At 43.2% G+C, this 20,037-nt stretch overlaps 1 protein-coding gene across 2 annotated transcripts in view; it reads left to right on the top strand.

The window, feature by feature from the left end:
• Nucleotides 1-1,835, top strand: part of LOC120063846 (polypeptide N-acetylgalactosaminyltransferase 13-like) — a 49,525-nt gene extending 47,690 nt beyond the window's left edge. Inside the window, exon 11 of one of the 2 annotated variants that reach the window (XM_039014161.1) lies at nucleotides 1,680-1,835. In XM_039014161.1, coding sequence (XP_038870089.1) covers nucleotides 1,680-1,835 — 156 coding nt within the window. Of the gene's footprint in view, nucleotides 1-1,649 lie in introns of both variants that reach the window. The other variant, XM_039014160.1, reaches the window with a different exon arrangement.
• The last annotated feature ends 18,202 nt before the right edge of the window (nucleotides 1,836-20,037 follow it).

Below are 20,037 nucleotides of genomic sequence, written 5' to 3'. Positions count from 1 at the left end.
TGCACCCCATCACTGTGAGGTATTGTTTGTTTTGTGACACACGTCTTTCAGAGCTCTGTTTTTCCCGTAATTTAATCCTCCTGTGTATGATAGTTTTTGTCTGCCTCACAAACGACGCCTTTTGCCTATTCCCTGCCTGTACTTTAGCCTATTGGATTTTCTGTTATCTAGCTATCTCCCGGACTATGTTACTAGCCTTTTCCCTGCCTGTACTGTTGCACTTTTGGACCCCTGTGTATGATCTTCTGCCTGCCCCTGGACCCAGCTACCTGCCTCCTCCTGTGGTCCTTTGCAATAAACACCTGCTGTGCCCTGCGCTTGAAACCAGCTCTCTGTCTCCCATCGTGTTCATTACAATTAGCCATGGCAAAATGCATAGAATTGCAGAAAATTTGCTTTAAAACTGCAACATTTTCTCTCAGCTCCATTGCAGAATATGTCGAATCGCATTAAATTGTCTTTGAAACTGGAACATTCTCTCTCAGCTTAATGGCAAAATGTGTAGAACTGCATGGAATTTGCTTTAAAACCGCAAAAATGTGTAGAATTGCAGTAAATTGGCATTAAAAAAAATATATCTCTACGGGGGACTCTAAAATGTTCTCTACAATTCAGCCACGCAAATGGCCGATTGCGCCCCCTGCTACCTGCTCCAGTATGGTGTCACCTGTCATTGATTAAGATCTCTCATGTCACTGTCAACTTTGAAAAGCCCCCAGGCTCATCTATTCCTGTACAAACCCTGGGAGAGATCCAGGTATTACACTTTGTGCTTTAGTTAAATATGTAATATGAAAACATGAATAATTCATGCATTAGGAAATGTCCCTGACGTATACGGCAGTGGGGTTTCAATGCCACTGTCAACGGCCTGATTATCTTTAGGAACAGTGTGACAGGCGATACTACTGATCCCAGCCGTACCATTAACATTTCATATGCTCATCATTTTCAGCATCTGAGAGACAGAGAAATACCTGACTTTTACATAATCTCCATATTCCAGGTGGTCAGAGCCTGGGCTTGAAGTGGACTGAAATAGCTGTCGGTAGTCATTTTGGGTACCCATTTATATTTAGGTGCCGGTACTTTGCAATATTTTTAAGCCAATTTTCTTCAAGAGTTACTGGTACTCAAGCAGTAACAAATTCGAGGTGCCGGTATTCAGTACCAGTGTGTAACAGTCCAATTCAAGCACTGGTCAGAGCCATCTCTCTACTCACCTCCTATTCTCAATCCCTCCCTGCTCATCCTTTCATAGGACTATAGAATATCAGTGCTGATATAGAATATCAATGCCACCATCCCACCAAGTCCCATCCACTTTTATCAAACTAGGAAATCTGGTTGAAGATTACAATCCAGAATCCAGGTACAATCCAGAATTTCTTGCCATCTACATCCTCTCCTTCAAAACCATATCCCACCACCATTCTGCATTCTGAGCAACACTCCAACATAGTCCATTTACCCTTTAGATGGGTTGTGTGGCATTGTGTTTTTTTGTAATATAAGTATACGGTACTGTTGGTGATCTTGTTGTTGGGCCTGTCTGGCCTGAGTCTTGCTCTGTCCTAGCGTTTCTCACTCACCACTCCCATCTCCTCATGTCCATGCATGACATCCTCCATCCGGATGTCCATCCACAGAAGCACACGTTCCTCCACATCATCACACAGTCGTGTCTGACCATCAGCAGGCTGGAGGACGGCAGCTGGCGCCCCACGGTGGAGTACTGTAATAATAGCCCCGTGCAAGCCTGGGTCCTGAGGAACTTCACCCGGCTGGAGGTGTTTAGGAAGCTGTACTACAGCCCCACTGATTACTTTCTGTAGGGGCTGTCTTCCTGCATGGGCCACCACAGGTCAGTAACTTACTATACAACCAGACCTTGTGGAGGTCCTAGTGTGTAGTGTTCTAGTGTGTATATGTCGTCTAGTTTGTAGTGTTCTGGTGTGTAGTAGTCTAGTGTGTAGTAGTCTAGTGTGTAGTATGTTGTCTAGTGTGTAGTCCAGTGGTGGCTGGTGGTCGGAGATATCGGAGGAAGGGGTTATTGTAATGGAATTCCAGCCTTTAAAATTAGCCCGTCCTGCCATATCGCTGCTCACCAGCAACCAATGGTGTAGTTGGCTAGTGTGTAATTGTCTAGTGTGTAGTGTCTAGTCTGTAGAGCTGGAGTTGTATGACTGTGGTGGAATAGGCTGTCACGTTGCTTTAGTGAGTAGCTTCTTACCTCACAGTATATTTGTGTTAGTTTTCTTTTACCTCCGCGTTGAGATGTTTTTGGAGCTTCAGCTTGTTGCGATGCTGGACTTTTCCAACGTTAGTAAATGTGTGCCATGCAAAGACGTTTCAGTAGCGATTACCACTGACCTTTTGATATGGATGCAGAACGACAGGAACACAGAGGCACACAAGGCAATAATAAACGTCCCTCGACAGCTCTAGATGGTGCTGTATACACAACGCTATCTGGAAGAAATGTATCCAGCCTTCCTCCGCACCAAATTAGATCTCATTTTACATTTATTTTCCTACATCAATATTTTATTTGGATGCGAAAATTCACTGGAGGCCCTCCATTGGATGAGAGCTGAGGAGGCGAGGTGGTTTTATGTTTAGCTGATTATCTATGCGATGGGCAAATTGAAATGGGCTCGCCTTTGTTTACAAGCTCTTTTGAAGTGATCCCTCATTGTGAGCTGTGCTTTCATGGCTCTGGCCTTGGGAAAGTGAGGGCTGCATTTTGAACACACTCCTATGGTCTCATAACAGCTGTGTTCAGCACACAGCGTGTTCTCAGTGTCTGAGGGTTGAATTTCAATCACCACTCATTTCCATTTTACCTATATACATCTACTAAATCTAGTCTGGATGCTCGCTGCAAGTAGCTACCGGCTTCTGTTCGATATATGGACTAATTCTATTTGTCGTTCCCTTAACTTTAGCCAGTTACCTCTTTACAGTACCTCTGTAATTCATTGGAGTTTATTTGTCTGTTAAGCAGTTGACTGCCTGGTCTGCCTGGCAAAGAACATATTCATTGCTGTGTGCTATCCTTTTCGGACTACTGTTGGTTAAATTGGGTGAGTTGCGCGCAGGGTTATTGTTCTTTGTAAACATGACGGTGCTAGAGCAGCCTGCTGTCAGATGGCCTTATTCCATGTTCTGTTCCTACCGTGGTCTCTGTCCTTGAGATTAACACTGCACGACGCTCTCTGAACAGACCATATTGGGACCACAATTAGACAGTGGCTGTGTCCCAAATGGCCCTTTTTATAGTGCATAACTTTTTTACCAAAGCCCTATGGGCCCTGATCAACAGTTAAGCACTATAAAGGCAATAGGGTGCCATTTGGGATACACACTTGGCCAATCAGTACTGAACAGCCACACTATCTAACCGCCGTGGTTCCCTCCAATGGCAGAATGCCAAGAAATACATTTCTATTGAATCTGTTGGTACGGTGTAGATTTTTTGTTACACGCCAGACTCTGTTTTTAAGCGTTGTTAGTGTCAGCACAAACACACATTTAAAAGGGATCCTGCATCTGTCAGAAAGTCGGGTTGCCGACTCTTCTTTGAGACATAGCAGATAAATGTTCTTCACCCTGGGCCGGCTCTTGGAAACCATCTTCATTTAATTAGCAGGTCTCAGCTGTGCACACACACGGCACAGAGCTCATGAGCCACTCTCTGGGACTGCAACAGCTGTAATGGGAGTTTTTACTGCCACTGAGGAGCAATGAAATAATTATGAGCAGAGAGGACACGTCCCTCACATGTCTAATATTTTCATTAAATATGGATTGGTTTTCCTCCTCTCTTATATTTTTGCACTGAAGTATGGTGGGATCTTTCAGGGATGGCAAAAATAGCATCTCCATTATTGCCCCAGACATGTTCTTATGATTAATAAATAAGCTTTAGTGTAATGGAGGTTCATAGGCCTATTTACAGGTACAGTACTATAAAGTACTATTTTGACAGCTATAGGTTTGAGGACATCAATACATGAATTTGTTTTATACATTTTAAAAGCAGAACATTGTCTTTTTTAAACCTTTGCACCAGAACCTGCCTAAGTGGTTGGTTTTACTGTAATGCTCATGTCATCTCCCCCTCCAGTGAAGTAATGGTGAGAGAGAGAGAGGGATGCTCTGTGTGATGCCTTTAAAAAGTATTGATTCCCCCTTGACTTATTCCCCCCCCCAAAAATGTGTTACAGCCTGATTTCAAAATTGATTAAAACATTTTTTTCTCACCCATCTATACACAATACCCCATAATGACAAAGTGAAAACATAGACATTTTTGAAAATGTATTGAAAATGTAACCATTTACATAAGTACTCACACCCCTGAGTCAATACATGTTAGAATCACCTTTGGAAGTGATTACAGCTGTGAGTCTTTCTGGATAAGGGACTAAGTTATTTATAATGAGGGATACTGTACCTGGAGAAAATCATACCTCTCTGAAATTAAAAAGGTGGCCCTCCCTTCAGTAAAATACATTTTTACCGACCTTCCCTGAACATTTGAAAAAAACAAGTGACCCTCCCCTATACCCAAAAGAATATATAAAACATAAAGTGGATAGCAGAGAAAATGCCTTCCGTTTACCCTTACTCCAAGGCAGTGGACATTTTAGCATGTAAATCTTGGTGGGGCAAAAAAAAGATAAAAAGTGTGATGCATTCCAGCAAAGCCACTACACAACACTAAACAATACATTAATTACACTATAACGGTGACAAACGGTGCCCATAAACTGTTAGGGCCGACATAAAGCTGTCCCAACAGCAGTTCCAACATCTTACCTCTGCTACACCTGGCTATCAGCGGAGCCTTGTCTGGCAGTTAAACAGTTCATTCAACCTCATTTCCTGCCTTTAAAATAAACATAGCTGATATGGCTGACTTGCTTAAACAAATGTGGTTTCTATTGACAATTGAGATGTACAAACTATGGCATAAGGGGACGATAAAAGGCCATCCGAAATGTTGATTAAGACATTAATGAGCGAGCGACGGCGTACGTAGTCAATGTAACTATTTGTTAAGAACCTTTGAAATGTACAGCGACAGAATTCAGAACATGGACCCTTCTTACAGTGTTCTCCCTGTACACCAAGTCAGAACCGTTGGATAAATAAAGGGTGCAGATAAGCAGACAATGAAAGCTCTTACAAAATTCGATGATTACATTTCTAAAACAGGTTATTGGCTACATGTGCTCAACCAAGTCAGAACAGTCAGAACAGTAGGTGAAATTAAGAGGGGTAAATAGACCAAATTATTAGGGTGAGTCACATGGTTTACTAACAGCTTACTACACAACATACACTTAGTATTACTTTCTTAGCTACAGTATATATATCTCCCTGGCATATTACATAATTTATGCAGCAGCATACAATACATTTTTGGACTCACCTTGTTGTGATGTGCTCACTTGAACAGGAAGGTGGTCATTCGTGGGCAAATTTTGTCATCAAAGTCTGGCATTCTCTGGTTTTATGGTGCTTTCAAGACAACTGGGAACTCTGGGAGAAAAAAACAAGGTCTAATCATGATGATGTCATTGATTTTCAGGTTGTAGCTCTAGAAAGTGGCCCGAGTTCCCGATATACAATTCCTAGTTGGATGATATTTGATGAATATTTTTTATTTTATATTTTATATTCTTCAAATAGTCACCCTTTGCCTTGATGACAGCTTTTCACACTCATGGCATTCTCTCAACCAGCTTCACCTGGAATGCTTTTCCAACAGTCTTGAAGGAGTTCCCACATATGCTGAGCACTTGTTTTCCTTCACTCTGCGGTCCGACTCATCCTAAACCATCTCAATTTGGTTGAGGTTGGGGGATTGTGGAGGCCAGGTCATCTGATGCAGCACTCCATCACTCTCCTTCTTGGTAAAATAGCCCTTACACAGCTTGGAGGTGTGTTGGGTCATTGTCCTGTTGAAAAACAAATGACAGTCCCACTAAGCCCAAACCAGATGGGATGTTGTATCGCTGCAGAATGCTGTGGTACTGTAGCTATGCTGGTTAAGTGTGCCTTGAATTCTAAATAAATCACCAACAGTGTCACCAGCAAAGCACCCCCACACCATCACACCTCCTCCATGTTTTACGGTGGGAACCACACATGCGGAGGAGATCATTTATTCACCCACACTGCGTCTCACAAAGACACAGCAGTTGGAACCAAAAATCTCAAATTTGGACTCCAGACCAAAGGACACATTTCCACCGGTCTATGTCCATTGCTTGTATTTTTGTTGGCTCAAGCAAGTATCTTCTTCTTATTGGTGTCCTTTAGTAGTGGTTTCTTTGCAGCAATTCGACCATGAAGGCCTGATTCACAGTCTCCTCTGAACAATTGATGTTGAGATGTGTCTGTTACTTGAACTCATTGAGGCATTTATTTGGGCTGCAATTTCTGAGGCTGGTATCTCTAATGAACTTATCCTCTGCAGCAGTGGTAACTCTGGGTCTTCCATTCCTGTGGCGGTACTCATGAGAGCCAGTTTCATCATAGCGCTTGATGGTTTTTGCGACTGCACTTGAAGAAACTTTCAAAGTCCTTGAAATGTTCAGCATTGACTGACCTTCCTGCCTTAAAGTAATGATGGACTGTTGTTTCTCTTTGCTTATTTGAGATGTTCTTGCCATAATATGGACTTTGTCTTTTACCAAATAGGGCTGTCTTCTGTATACCCCCCCTACCTTGTCACAACACAACTGATTAGCTCAAACGCATTAAGAAGGAAAGAAATTCTACAAATCCTTCTCATCTTCGCGCTCTCTCTTTCGAACTGAACAGGACATCAGTAGGCCTACTCCGCACATACAGATATTGTATTTGTTGGACAAATCAACAAAAAAATTATGAAGAAGCCTTTAACTCATCTCCTAAAATGCCACCGTACACACCACAGCCATTGGTTAGGCAGCACAAAAGGCTTTAGGCCTACATCATCAAGAGCAGGGCAGGCCATGGATCATAATTGGGATAGCCTATCCATTGCAGTGTATAATGCAGTATAGCCTAGTTTTACGTTGTATCACATCCGGCCGTGAATTGGAAGTCCCATAGTGCGGCGCACAATTGGCCCGGCGTCGCCTGGGTAGGCCGTCATTGTAAATAAGAATTTGTTTTTAACTGACTTGCCTAGTTAAATAAAGGTTTAAAAAATTGAGGACACACTAGGCACACTTGATATTGCACGCCCATCAGAGAATCAGGGATGAGGGGCAGCATCGAGCACACATCGAGATATAATAAGTAACTAATTCTCAAACACTGAGCAATATGACATTTAATCGATTACAAATTACATGACTGAAATTGAAAAAGCATGACCCTCCCTCATTTTCCTCCGGGTAACATTTCAACTGCTCCCTGAGCTTTGGATTGTACAATATTTGTGACCGATTCCGATTCGGTCTTTAGTAGCAAAAATGTGTTTTTACATTGGATTAAAGTAGAGACTCGGCGCTGTTAAATTGTATATCATACAGTTGAGGAACTATGGGAAAGTAATTCTGCTTTGAAAGTTGCTAAACTTGTAACCCCACTTTTGAGAAAATGGCCCTTGAATGTTTTGGTACACCTCTTCTTTGTCTACTTTTTTATTTAACCTTTATTTAACCTTTATTTAACTAGGCAAGTCAGTTAAGATCAAATTCTTATTTACAATGACAGCCTAGGAACAGTGGGTTAACTGCCTTGTTGAGGGGCAGAACGACAGATTTTTACCTTGTCAGCTTGGGGATTTGATCTAGCAACCTTCGGTTACTGGCCCAACGCTCTAACAACTAGGCTACCTGCCGCTCCGTCTACACCCATTCAGCATCTTTCACACCCTCTTAAGTTTTAGCCCCACCCATCTCTTTAAGGATTCACATGCGAGGCCATGTGCTAAACAGAGTGAGTACGGTAGTGTAATAAACAACCAAAGATTTCAAGACTAAAGGCTGGTTTATAGTACATCTATCAACATTTCTGTATACAGTTGTCGCAGTGACATCATGATCATTTTTATTGTCGTCCGACATCGAACTTGTTGCTGTTATTTTGAAAAAGTATAAACACAAAAACGACAGGCTGCATGGCATCAGCAGCCTGGTGGTCCAAAATAGCATAACTGGTGTATTTTAACACCAATAAACCCATCCGTTTAAAAATGAATTTAGTATATGTCAATCTAGCAAACCTTTCTAAACAATGTCTTGGATTGTTTCTAGCTTGTTAGCTAGCTAGCTAACGTCAAGTTAGCTGGCTAGCCAGTTCAAATAATGACCATATCATATAGCTGACAACGTCTTTTTACTTTAGTTAATTTGTATTCGTTATTACAGGAAAATAAACTCACAACAAGATCATTATTTACAATTTAATGGCGAGCTAATTACAGAAAATATCTTACGTTTTGAGTGTGACACATTATCTCTACACATTATCGTCTCTGGTAAACACACACTATATAAAATAAAATCTATGTTTATTTGTCACATGCACAGGAAACAGAAGGTGTAAACAGTACAGTGAATTGGTTACTCGCATAGTGGAGTATTTTGTTTAGACATGTACAGTAGGGAGAACAAGTATTTGATACACTGCCGATTTTGCAGGTTTTCCTACTTACAAAGCATGTAGAGGTCTGTAATTTTTATCATAGGTACACTTCAACTGTGAGAGACGTAATCTAAAACAAAAATCCAGAAAATCACATTGTATGATTTTTAAGTAATTAATTTGCATTTTATTGCATGATATAAGTATTTGATCACCTACCAACCAGTAAGAATTCCGGATCTCACAGACCTGTTCGTTTTTCTTTAAGAAGCCCTCCTGTTCTCCACTCATTACCTGTATTAACTGCACCTGTTTGAACTCGTTACCTGTATAAAAGACACCTGTCCACACACTCAATCAAACAGACTCCAACCTCTCCACAATGGCCAAGACCAGAGAGCTGTGTAAGGACATCAGGGATAAAATGTAGACCTGCACAAGGCTGGGATGGGCTACAGGACAATAGGCAAGCAGCCTGGTGAGAAGGCAACAACGGTTGGCGCAATTATTATAAAATGGAAGAAGTTCAAGATGACGGTCAATCACCCTCGGTCTGGGGCTCCATGCAAGATCTCACCTCGTGGGGCATCAATGATCATGAGGAAGGTGAGGGATCAGCCCAGAACTACACGGCAGGACCTGGTCAATGACCTGAAGAGAGCTGGGACCACAGTCTCAAAGAAAACCATTAGTAACACACTACGCCGTCATGGATTAAAATCCTGCAGCGCACGCAAGGTCCCCCTGCTCAAGCCAGCGCATGTCCAGGCCCGTCTGAAGTTTGCCAATGACCATCTGGATGATCCAGAGGAGGAATGGGAGAAGGTCATGTGGTCTGATTAGACCAAAAAGCTCTATTTTTGTCTCAACTCCACTCGCTGTGTTTGGAGGAAGAAGAAGGATGAGTACAACCCCAAGAACACCATCCCAACCGTGAAGCATGGAGGTGGAAACATCATTCTTTGGGGATGCTTTTCTGCAAAGGGGACAGGACGACTGCACCGTATTGAGGGGAGGATGGATGGGGCCATGTATCGCGAGATCTTGGCCAACGACCTCCTTCCCTCAGTAAGAGCATTGAAGATGGGTCGTGGCTGGGTCTTCCAGCATGACAACGACCTGAAACACACAGTCAGGGCAACTAAGGAGTGGCTCCGTAAGAAGCATCTCAAGGTCCTGGAGTGGCCTATCCAGTCTCCAGACCTGAACCCAATAGAAAATCTTTGGAGGGAGCTGAAAGTCCGTATTGCCCAGCGACAGCCCCGAAACCTGAAGGATCTGGAGAAGGTCTGTATGGAGGAGTGGGCCAAAATCCCTGCTGCAGTGTGTGCAAACCTGGTCAAGAACTACAGGAAACGTATGATCTCTGTAATTGCAAACAAAGGTTTCTGTACCAAATATTAAGTTCTGCTTTTCTGATGTATGAAATACTTATGTCATGCAATAAAATGCAAATTAATTACTTAAAAATCATACAATGTGATTTTCTGGATTTTGGGATTTTTTTCTTACATGCTTTGTAAGTAGGAAAACCTGCAAAATCGGCAGTGTATCAAATACTTGTTCTCCCCACTGTAGCTAGCTAGCTAGATTTAAAAAATGAACCTTAATCCCATCTCATAACGTTACTACCCTGCATAAATCTGCAGGTAGCTAAAGTTAACCAGCTAGCTAGGTTCAATGTTGACTAGCTAGCTAACATTAGGCTATAATTAGCAAGGCAAATGGCTCTGACATATGAATAATATTATAACAAAGATCATACATGTGTTTTTAGCAATGAGCCAGCCAGCTAATGTTAGTTAGCCAGCTAACAGTACGCTTTAACTTGCAATGAAAATGACTTTCTGACGAAATCAGAAACGTATAATATCTGAACATTTAGCTAGCTAGACTCTTTTAACCGTATACATGGATGAACACTTCTTCCTCTCAGTCATGGATGCCATGGTTGGCCTTAGTTTGAAGATTTAATCCGGAGAGGTGTTTTATTCAACAGCCTTCTTCTGTGTGTTCTCTTTTCGACTCCCTCCGCATTATTTGCAATGACATGCTAGAATTGTCCCTATCTCCTTAGCTAGCATACTCTGCTTCCACTGAGCATTCCACTGATGTCAAAACTCGGTCCTCCAGAAAGTGGAGAGCATTAGCAACACTTATGAAGTTCTTCGTGATATCTTTACAAAAAACTCTGGCCTTTTTGTTTTATCTTATTGTCCTGCTGAAAGGTGAATTTGTCTCCCAGTGTCTGTTGGAAAGCAGACTGAACCAGGTTTTCCTCTAGGATTTTGCCTGTACTTAGCTCTATTCCATTAATTTTTTCCCCAAAAAAACTCCCTAGTTCTTACCGATGACAAGCACACCCATAACATGATGCACCCACCACCATTTTGCCAAGCATACCCATAACATGATGCAGCCACCACCATTTGCCCTAAACATAATGCCTTTTGCATTCAGGACATATCAAATTTAATTTGTCACATGTGCCGAATACAACAGGTGTAAACCTTACCGTGAAATGCTAACTTACAAGCCCTTAACCAACAATGCAGTTTGAAGAAAATAAGAGTTAAATAAACTAAAGTCAAAAAATTAAATAACAGTAACGAGGCTATATACAGGGGGTACCAGTACCGAGTCAATATGCGGAGGAGGTACAGGTTAGTCAAGGTAATAGAGGTGATATGTACATGTAGGTAGCGGTAAATTGACTATACATAGATAATAAACAGCGAGTAGCAGCAGTGTAAAAAACAAAAAACTAAAGGGGGGATCAATGCAAATAGTCCGGGTAGCCATTTGATTAATTGTTCTACAGTTTTATGGCTTAGGGGTAGAAGCTGTTAAGGAGCCTTTTGGAACTAGACTTGGCACTCCGGTACCGCTTGGTGTGCGGTAGCAGAGAGAACAGCCTATGACTAGGGTGGCTGGATTCTTTAAAAAAAAATGTGGGCCTTCCTCTGACACTGCCTAGTATAGAGGTCCTGGATGGCAGGAAGCTTGGCCCCAGTGATGTACTGGGCCAGACGCAATACCCTCTGTAGCACCTTATGGTTGGATGCCGAGCAGTTGCCATACCAGGTGGTGATTCAACTGGTCATGATGCTCTCGTTGGTGCAGCTGTATAACTTTTTTAGGATCTGGGGACCCATGCCAAATCTTCTCAGTCTCCTGAGGGGGAGTAGGCATTGTTGTGCCCTCTTCACGACTGTCTTGGTGTGTTTGAACCATGATCCTCCTCTTCCAAGATGGCGTAGCAGTGTAGACGTGTTTGTTTAGTCCTCTCGTGTACGTTTGTATTTTTCGTATTTCTTGTATATATTTTAATTTTTTTTTCTATCTCTTTTCGATTTTTAATTCGATTATACCTTCCGGTAACCTACCTCACCCAATGTGATACGGAATCGCTATTATTTTTTAACTTTGGAACACATTCAAGAACCCCCAGTAGCTTACCAGCTAATCAGCTACAAGCTATTTAGACATTTTTAGCCGCTGCTAGCAGCTTTTACCTTCTGCACAGACACCAGCCCTGTTATTAGCCTGGATATTACTCACCAATTTTACCAGCATCGGACTGTCTCTCGACAACAACGCCGGATTCCTGCCGTAATCCCTGAGCCACTACTTCTGATCCTCACAGCTAGCTTGCAGCTAGCGCAGCTAGCTTGCAGCTAGCGCAGCTAGCGCCACTGCCACGAAGCTAGCACCAGTTAGCAAACACAATTCTACAATCACAACCTCTCTTTCGCCATCGCCATCCGGCTTGGATTCTCTGTCGACACGACCACGTCTGGTCTGCAGACGAATACCCCATCCGCTGTGCCCTCAACCGGCCTCCGTCTAAGCAGACCCCCTCCGTCTGAGCAGACCACCCCCCGGGCTACTAACTTTAAAATCCACTTGCTAGCTTAGTGGCGGCTTCCCTGCTCCATCTACGGCTGCCCCCTGGACACTATGATCACTTGGCTACATAGCTGATGCCTGCCGGACTGTCCATTAATTCACGGTACTCCATTCTGTTTATTTGTGTTTTATCTGTCGGCTCTGTGTTTTAACTCAGGCTCTGTGTGTAGTTAATCCGACCCTCTCTGCCTAGTCGTCGCCATTTTTACCTGCTGTTGCTGTGTTAGCTGACTAGCTGCTGTTATCTCACCTGTTGTTTTAGCTAGCTCTCCCTATCAAGACCTGCAATCACTTTATGCCTTACTGTATGTCTCTCTCAAATATCAATATGCCTTGTATACTGTTGTTCAGGCTAGTTATCATTGTTTTGGTTTGCAATGGACCCCGTAGTTCCACTCTCCGTACCTCTGATACCTCCTTTGTCCCACCTCCCACACATGCGGTGACCTCACCCATTGAGACCAGCATGTCCAGAGATACAACCTCTCTTATCATCACCCAGTGCCTGGGCTTGCCTCCGCTGTACCCGTGCCCCACCATACCCCTGTCTGCACATTATGCCCAGAATCTATTCTACCACGCCCATAAATCTGCTCCTTTTATTCCTTGTCCCCAACGCTCTAGGCGACCAGTTTTGATAGCCTTTAGCCGCACCCTCATCCTACTACTCCTCTGTTCCTCGGGTGATGTGGAGGTAAACCCAGGCCCTGCATGTCCCCAGGCACCCTCATTTGTTGACTTCTGTGATCGAAAAAGCCTTGGCCTCATGCATGTCAACATCAGAAGCCTCCTCCCTAAGTTTGTCTTACTCACCGCTTTAGCACACTCTGCCAACCCTGATGTCCTTGCCGTGTCTGAATCCTGGCTTAGGAAGGCCACCAAAAATTCTGAGATTTCCATACCCAACTATAACACTTTCCGTCAAGATAGAACTGCCAAAGGGGGAGGAGTTGCAATCTACTGCAGAGATAGCCTGCAAAGTTCTGTCATACTTTCCAGGTCTATGCCCAAACAGTTCGAACTTCTAATTTTAAAAATGAATCTCTCCAGAAATAAGTCTCTCACTGTTGCCGCCTGCTACCGACCCCCCTCAGCTCCCAGCTGTGCCCTGGACACCATCTGTGAATTGATCGCTCCCCATCTAGCTTCAGAGTTTGTTCTGTTAGGTGACTTAAACTTGGATATGCTTAACACCCCGGCAGTCCTACAATCTAAGCTAGATGCCCTCAATCTCACACAAATCATCAAGGAACCCACCAGGTACAACCCTAAATCCGTAAACATGGGCACCCTAATAGACATTACCCTGACCAACTTGCCCTCCAAATACACCTCTGCTGTCTTCAATCAAGATCTCAGCGATCACTGCCTCATTGCCTGTATCCGCTACGGGTCCGCGGTCAAACGACCACCCCTCATCACTGTCAAACGCTCCCTAAAACACTTCTGCGAGCAGGCCTTTCTAATCGACCTGGCCCGGGTACCCTGGAAGGATATTGACCTCATCCCGTCAGTTGAGGATGCCTGGTCATTCTTTAAAAGTTACTTCCTCACCATATTAGACAAGCATGCTCCGTTCAAAAAATGCAGAACTAAGAACAGATATAGCCCTTGGTTCACTCCAGACCTGACTGCCCTCGACCAGCACAAAAACATCCTGTGGCGAACTGCAATAGCATCGAAGAGCCCCCGCGATATGCAACTGTTCAGGGAAGTCAGGAACCAATACACGCAGTCAGTCAGGAAAGCAAAGGCCAGCTTTTTCAAGCAGAAATTTGCATCCTGTAGCTCTAACTCCAAAAAGTTCTGGGATACTGTAAAGTCCATGGAGAACAAGAGCACCTCCTCCCAGCTGCCCACTGCACTGAGGCTAGGTAACACGGTCACCACCGATAAATCCGTGATAATCGAAAATTTCAACAAGCATTTCTCAATGGCTGGCCATGCCTTCCTCCTGGCGACTCCAACCTTGGCCAACAGCCCCCCCCCCCCCCCCCCCCCCGCTGCTACTCACCCAAGCCTCCCCAGCTTCTCCTTTACCCAAATCCAGATAGCAGATGTTCTGAAAGAGCTGGAAAACCTGGACCCATACAAATCAGCTGGACTTGACAATCTGGACCCCCTATTTCTGAAACTGTCCGCCGCCATTGTCGCACCCCCTATTACCAGTCTGTTCAACCTCTCCTTCGTATCATCTGAGATCCCCAAGGATTGGAAAGCTGCCGCGGTCATCCCCCTCTTCAAAGGGGGAGACACCCTGGACCCAAACTGTTACAGACCTATATCCATCCTGTCCTGCCTATCTAAGGTCTTCGAAAGCCAAGTCAACAAACAGATCACTGACCATCTCGAATCCCACCGTACCTTCTCCGCTGTGCAATCCGGTTTCCGAGCCGGTCACGGGTGCACCTCAGCCACGCTCAAGGTACTAAACGATATCATAACCGCCATCGATAAAAGACAGTACTGTGCAGCCGTCTTCATCGACCTGGCCAAGGCTTTCGACTCTGTCAATCACCATATTCTTATCGGCAGACTCAGTAGCCTCGGTTTTTCTAATGACTGCCTTGCCTGGTTCACCAACTACTTTGCAGACAGAGTTCAGTGTGTCAAATCGGAGGGCATGTTGTCCGGTCCTCTGGCAGTCTCTATGGGGGTACCACAGGGTTCAATTCTCGGGCCGACTCTTTTCTCTGTATATATCAATGATGTTGCTCTTGCTGCGGGCGATTCCCTGATCCACCTCTACGCAGACGACACCATTCTGTATACTTCTGGCCCTTCCTTGGACACTGTGCTATCTAACCTCCAAACGAGCTTCAATGCCATACAACACTCCTTCCGTGGCCTCCAACTGCTCTTAAACGCTAGTAAAACCAAATGCATGCTTTTCAACCGTTCGCTGCCTGCACCCGCACGCCCGACTAGCATCACCACCCTGGACGGTTCCGACCTAGAATATGTGGACATCTATAAATACCTAGGTGTCTGGCTAGACTGTAAACTCTCCTTCCAGACTCATATCAAACATCTCCAATCCAAAATCAAATCTAGAGTCGGCTTTCTATTTCGCAACAAAGCCTCCTTCACTCACGCCGCCAAACTTACCCTAATAAAACTGACTATCCTACCGATCCTCGACTTCGGCGATGTCATCTACAAAATAGCTTCCAATACTCTACTCAGCAAACTGGATGCAGTTTATCACAGTGCCATCCGTTTTGTTACTAAAGCACCTTATACGACCCACCACTGCGACCTGTATGCCCTAGTCGGCTGGCCCTCGCTACATGTTCGTCGTCAGACCCACTGGCTCCAGGTCATCTACAAGGCTATGCTAGGTAAAGTGCCGCCTTATCTCAGTTCACTGGTCACGATGGCTACACCCACCCGTAGCACGCGCTCCAGCAGGTGTATCTCACTGATCATCCCTAAAGCCAAAACCTCATTTGGACGCCTTTCCTTCCAGTTCTCTGCTGCCTGCGACTGGAACGAATTGCAAAAATCTCTGAAGTTGGGGACTTTTATCTCCCTCAACAACTTTAAACATCTGCTATCCGAGCAGATAACCGATTGCTGCAGCTGTACATAGTCCATCGGTATATAGCCCACCCAATTTACCTACCTCACCCCCCATACTGCTTTTATTTATTTACTTTTCTGCTCTTTTGCACACCAGTATCTCTACTTGCACATGATCATCTGATGATTTATCACTCCAGTGTTAATCTGCTAAATTGTAATTATTCGATTTATTGCCTACCTCCTCATGCCTTTTGCACACATTGTATATAGATTCTCTCTTTTTTCTACCATGTTATTGACTTGTTTATTGTTTACTCCATGTGTAACTCTGTGTTGTTGTCTGTTCACACTGCTATGCTTTATCTTGGCCAGGTCGCAGTTGCAAATGAGAACTTGTTCTCAACTAGCCTACCTGGTTAAATAAAGGTGAAATAAAATAAAAATGATAGTTTGTCGGTGATGTGGACACCAACTTACTTGTAGCTCTCGACCCGCTCCATTACAACCTTATCGATGTGAATGGGGGTGTCTTTGGTTGTCCTTTTCCTGTCGTCCACGATCAGCTCTTTTGTCTTGCTCACATTGACGGAGAGATTGTTGTCCTGGCACCACACTGCCAGGCCTCCTCCCTATAGGCTGTCTCAGGCCTACCATCGTTGTGATCAGGCCTACCACCGTTGTGTTGTCAGCAAACTTAATGATCACTAAAAAAAACATTACAAACACCTAGCAGCAATGTAGATTGGTCACGAAAGTCAGAAAAGCAATAAAATGAATCACTTACCTTTGATGATCTTTGGATGTTTGCACTCACGAGACTCCCAGTTACACAATAAATGTTCCTTTTGTTCGATAAAGATTATTTTTGGAAACTTTATAGTGTTCTCTATCCTAATCTGTCATTATATGCATATTCTAGCATCTGGGCCTGAGAAATAGGCTGTTTACATTGGGAACGTTATTTTTCCAAACATAAAAATTCTGCCTGCTAGCGTCAAGAAGTTAAGCACTCTAGTCGAAAAGGGCGTTTCCATCACACTGACACACTCTTCTGACCTCATTCGGGGCGTGACTTGGTTAATGTGCAAGACACATGAAAACTATGATCTCATTAGAAAACTAAAATCACATTCCTATCTTAACAAAAACAGTTTAATTGTTCTTTATTTCCTACACAACGGAAAGGATGTAAACCTGACATACACAGTGTGAAAGCTCTTCAAGTTACAGTATTTTCATTATACAGTTTTTTAATGGCATCACAAAATGAAAACAATATGACATGATTATTCTTTAGATCCCCACTGACCATTCCTAACATTCCTATCTTAGAAATATTGTTCCAATATTCACTTTTTGAGCGGGTAACAGTCTCTCTAGACAAAGGCATTCCTTTGGTTGATACTGAAGAGCAGGCGAGGGTTCTCTGCTGCATAAGATTTACGATTGGCGTGAGGTGTCATAAAACCGGCCCAGTATGGCTATCTGTCAGCCATTTGCCAAGCTGATCTGAGGCCTTGGATCCTCGACCAGGAGAGTCATGACACTTGCATTGAAGTCCCCGGTCACTAGGAGCACTGCTTCTGGATGAGCATTTTCTTGTTTGCTTATGGCCGTATACAGCTCGTTGATTGCGGTTTTAGTTCATAAAGTTAATTTCTATGCCTCATTTTTTGCAGTTTTACTTTAGTGCCTTATTGCGAACAGGATGCATGTTTTGGAATATTTTACTCTGTACAAGCGTCCTTCTTTTCACTCTGTCATTTAGGTTAGTATTGTGGAGTAACTACAATGTTGTTGATATATCCTCAGTTTTCTCTTATCACAGCCATTAAACTGTGTAACTGTTTTAAAGTCACCATTGGCCTCATGGTTAAATCTCTGAGCGTTTTCCTTCCTCTTTGGCAACTGAGTATGGAAGGACGCCTGTATCTTTGTAGTGACTGGGTATATTGATACATCTTCCAAAGTGTAATTAATAACTTCACCATGCTCAAAGGGATATATAATGTCTGCCTTTTCTTTTTTGTACCCTACTAATAGGTGCCCTACTTTGCTAGGCATTGGAAAAACTCCCTGGTCTTTGTGGTTGAATATGTGTTTGAAATTCACTGCTCGACTGAGGGACCTTACAGATAAATGTATGTGTGAGGTTCAGAAATTAGGTAGTCATTCAAAACTCATGTTAAGCTATTGTTGCACACGGAGTGAGTCCATGCAACTTATTATGTGACTTGTTAAACACATTTTACACTTGAGCTGATTTAGGCTTGCCATAAAAAAGGGGTTGAATACTTATTGACTCAAGACATTTCAGCTTTTTAGTAAACATTTCTAAAAACATAATTCCACTTTGACATGATAGGGTATTATGTGTAAGCCAGTGACATTTAATTCATTTTAAATTCAGTCTGTAACACAACAAAATGTTGGAAAAGTCAAGGGGTGTGAATACTTTCCAAAGGCACTGTAGGTAGAGTAAATGCGAGACTCTTCTGTGTATTGTTGCATTGAAGGAAGCGTAAGCTCAAATATGCACAATCACATACAAACCATCTTGGTTTGTGCTACCCATTCAAATCATAAAGGCTGTATATGGATCTGAAAATGTCCTATACAGCTTCAGGACAACCTTACCTCAAAGCAGTGGCGGTGTATTCATGGATGCCAAGTTCCCCCCCCAAAAAGTATTTTTTTTTTAAATAATAATTGGTCTTTCATTAAAAAAAATCTATTCACAACAGGCTGTATGTATCTCACTGGAGAAAGCATTCGATCGAACGAAACAGCGCCCCTCTGTCTCAGTATGTGTAGCGTGTCTATCTGATGCTGTCTGGTCAGAAAGTGTATGACTGTCACGTTTCTGACCTTATTTTCCTTTGTTTAGTCTTTATTTAGTTGGTCAGGACGTGAGTTGGGTGGGTATAGTCTATGTTGTCTGTTTCTATGTGGGGTTTCTTGTTTGGCCTGATATGGTTATATGTCTCTGATTGGGAACCATATTTAGGTAGCCTGTTTTTGTAGTGTGTTTTGGTGGGTGATTGTTCCTGTTCGTGTGTTCATCTGTTCTGTGTTCACTAGTTCGGGACTGTAGCGTCTTCGGTTCTTTCTGTCAGTTTGTTGTTTTTGTTTGTTTAAGTAGCCTATTAAAATATGGATTATCATCACGCTGCATTTTGGTCCTCCTCTCTTTCACCCGAAGACGATCGTTACAATGACATTGTTGCCGCCCATAGCATTGAATGCAAGGGAAGCCAGCGAGCATTTGGCCTCACTTGATAAAAATATATAAAATAATAGCCAATCAGCATTGAGCTAAACTACGTGAGCTCAGCTGTGTGTGGTCCTGGCGCACCAAAAAAAAGTGTCAAGGGAAGCCAGTTTGGATTTGGTTTAAGACCAATCACATCACAAGCCAAACGTCATTATTGACAGAAAAAAATGGAATTGTTGCATCTTGTTGTGTTGTTGTCCTCTGGTGGCTAGCTAGCTAACTAAAATCATCCCTTTCCTCCATCGTTGGAGATAGAGACTTGTGGTTTTACTTAATTCTTCGTACTGCCTATGATTATAATGGTGATTCTGATCCAACCATAAATTCATACCCCTGGCCTGAGAAGATGGAAGTTCAACATGTAGCTAAATGTAGTAGGCTCGTGTTAACTAGCTGGCCTGGCGTATCGTTGACCATGAAAGGAAGTTAGGCTAGTGAGCAAGTATTTTAGCCTGGTAGCTTAGGACAACAAAAACTAAAAGTGTGTACTGTATGACTGAGTCATAGACCGTTTAGGCAACATGAAAGAGGAGGATGGCATTGCGTTTCTCTGTAAGTAGGGTGAGTCAACATGTTTTTTCTACTTGCATGCACGCACACGCAAACACACAACATACACAAAAATCAGTACCATGGACAGCCACATCATATTTAGCTTACGTTGATTGGACTGAATAGTTTTTGGTATCTTTAAGTCGTCACTGTATTAGACTAAGCAGAGGTGATTTGATGATTTT

The sequence above is a fragment of the Salvelinus namaycush genome, chromosome 19, assembly GCF_016432855.1.
Source record: "Salvelinus namaycush isolate Seneca chromosome 19, SaNama_1.0, whole genome shotgun sequence".
NCBI classification, from domain to species: domain Eukaryota; kingdom Metazoa; phylum Chordata; class Actinopteri; order Salmoniformes; family Salmonidae; genus Salvelinus; species Salvelinus namaycush.
The sequence above is the reverse complement of the archived record's forward strand: the minus strand, read 5'-3'. Positions and strand labels throughout refer to the sequence as shown.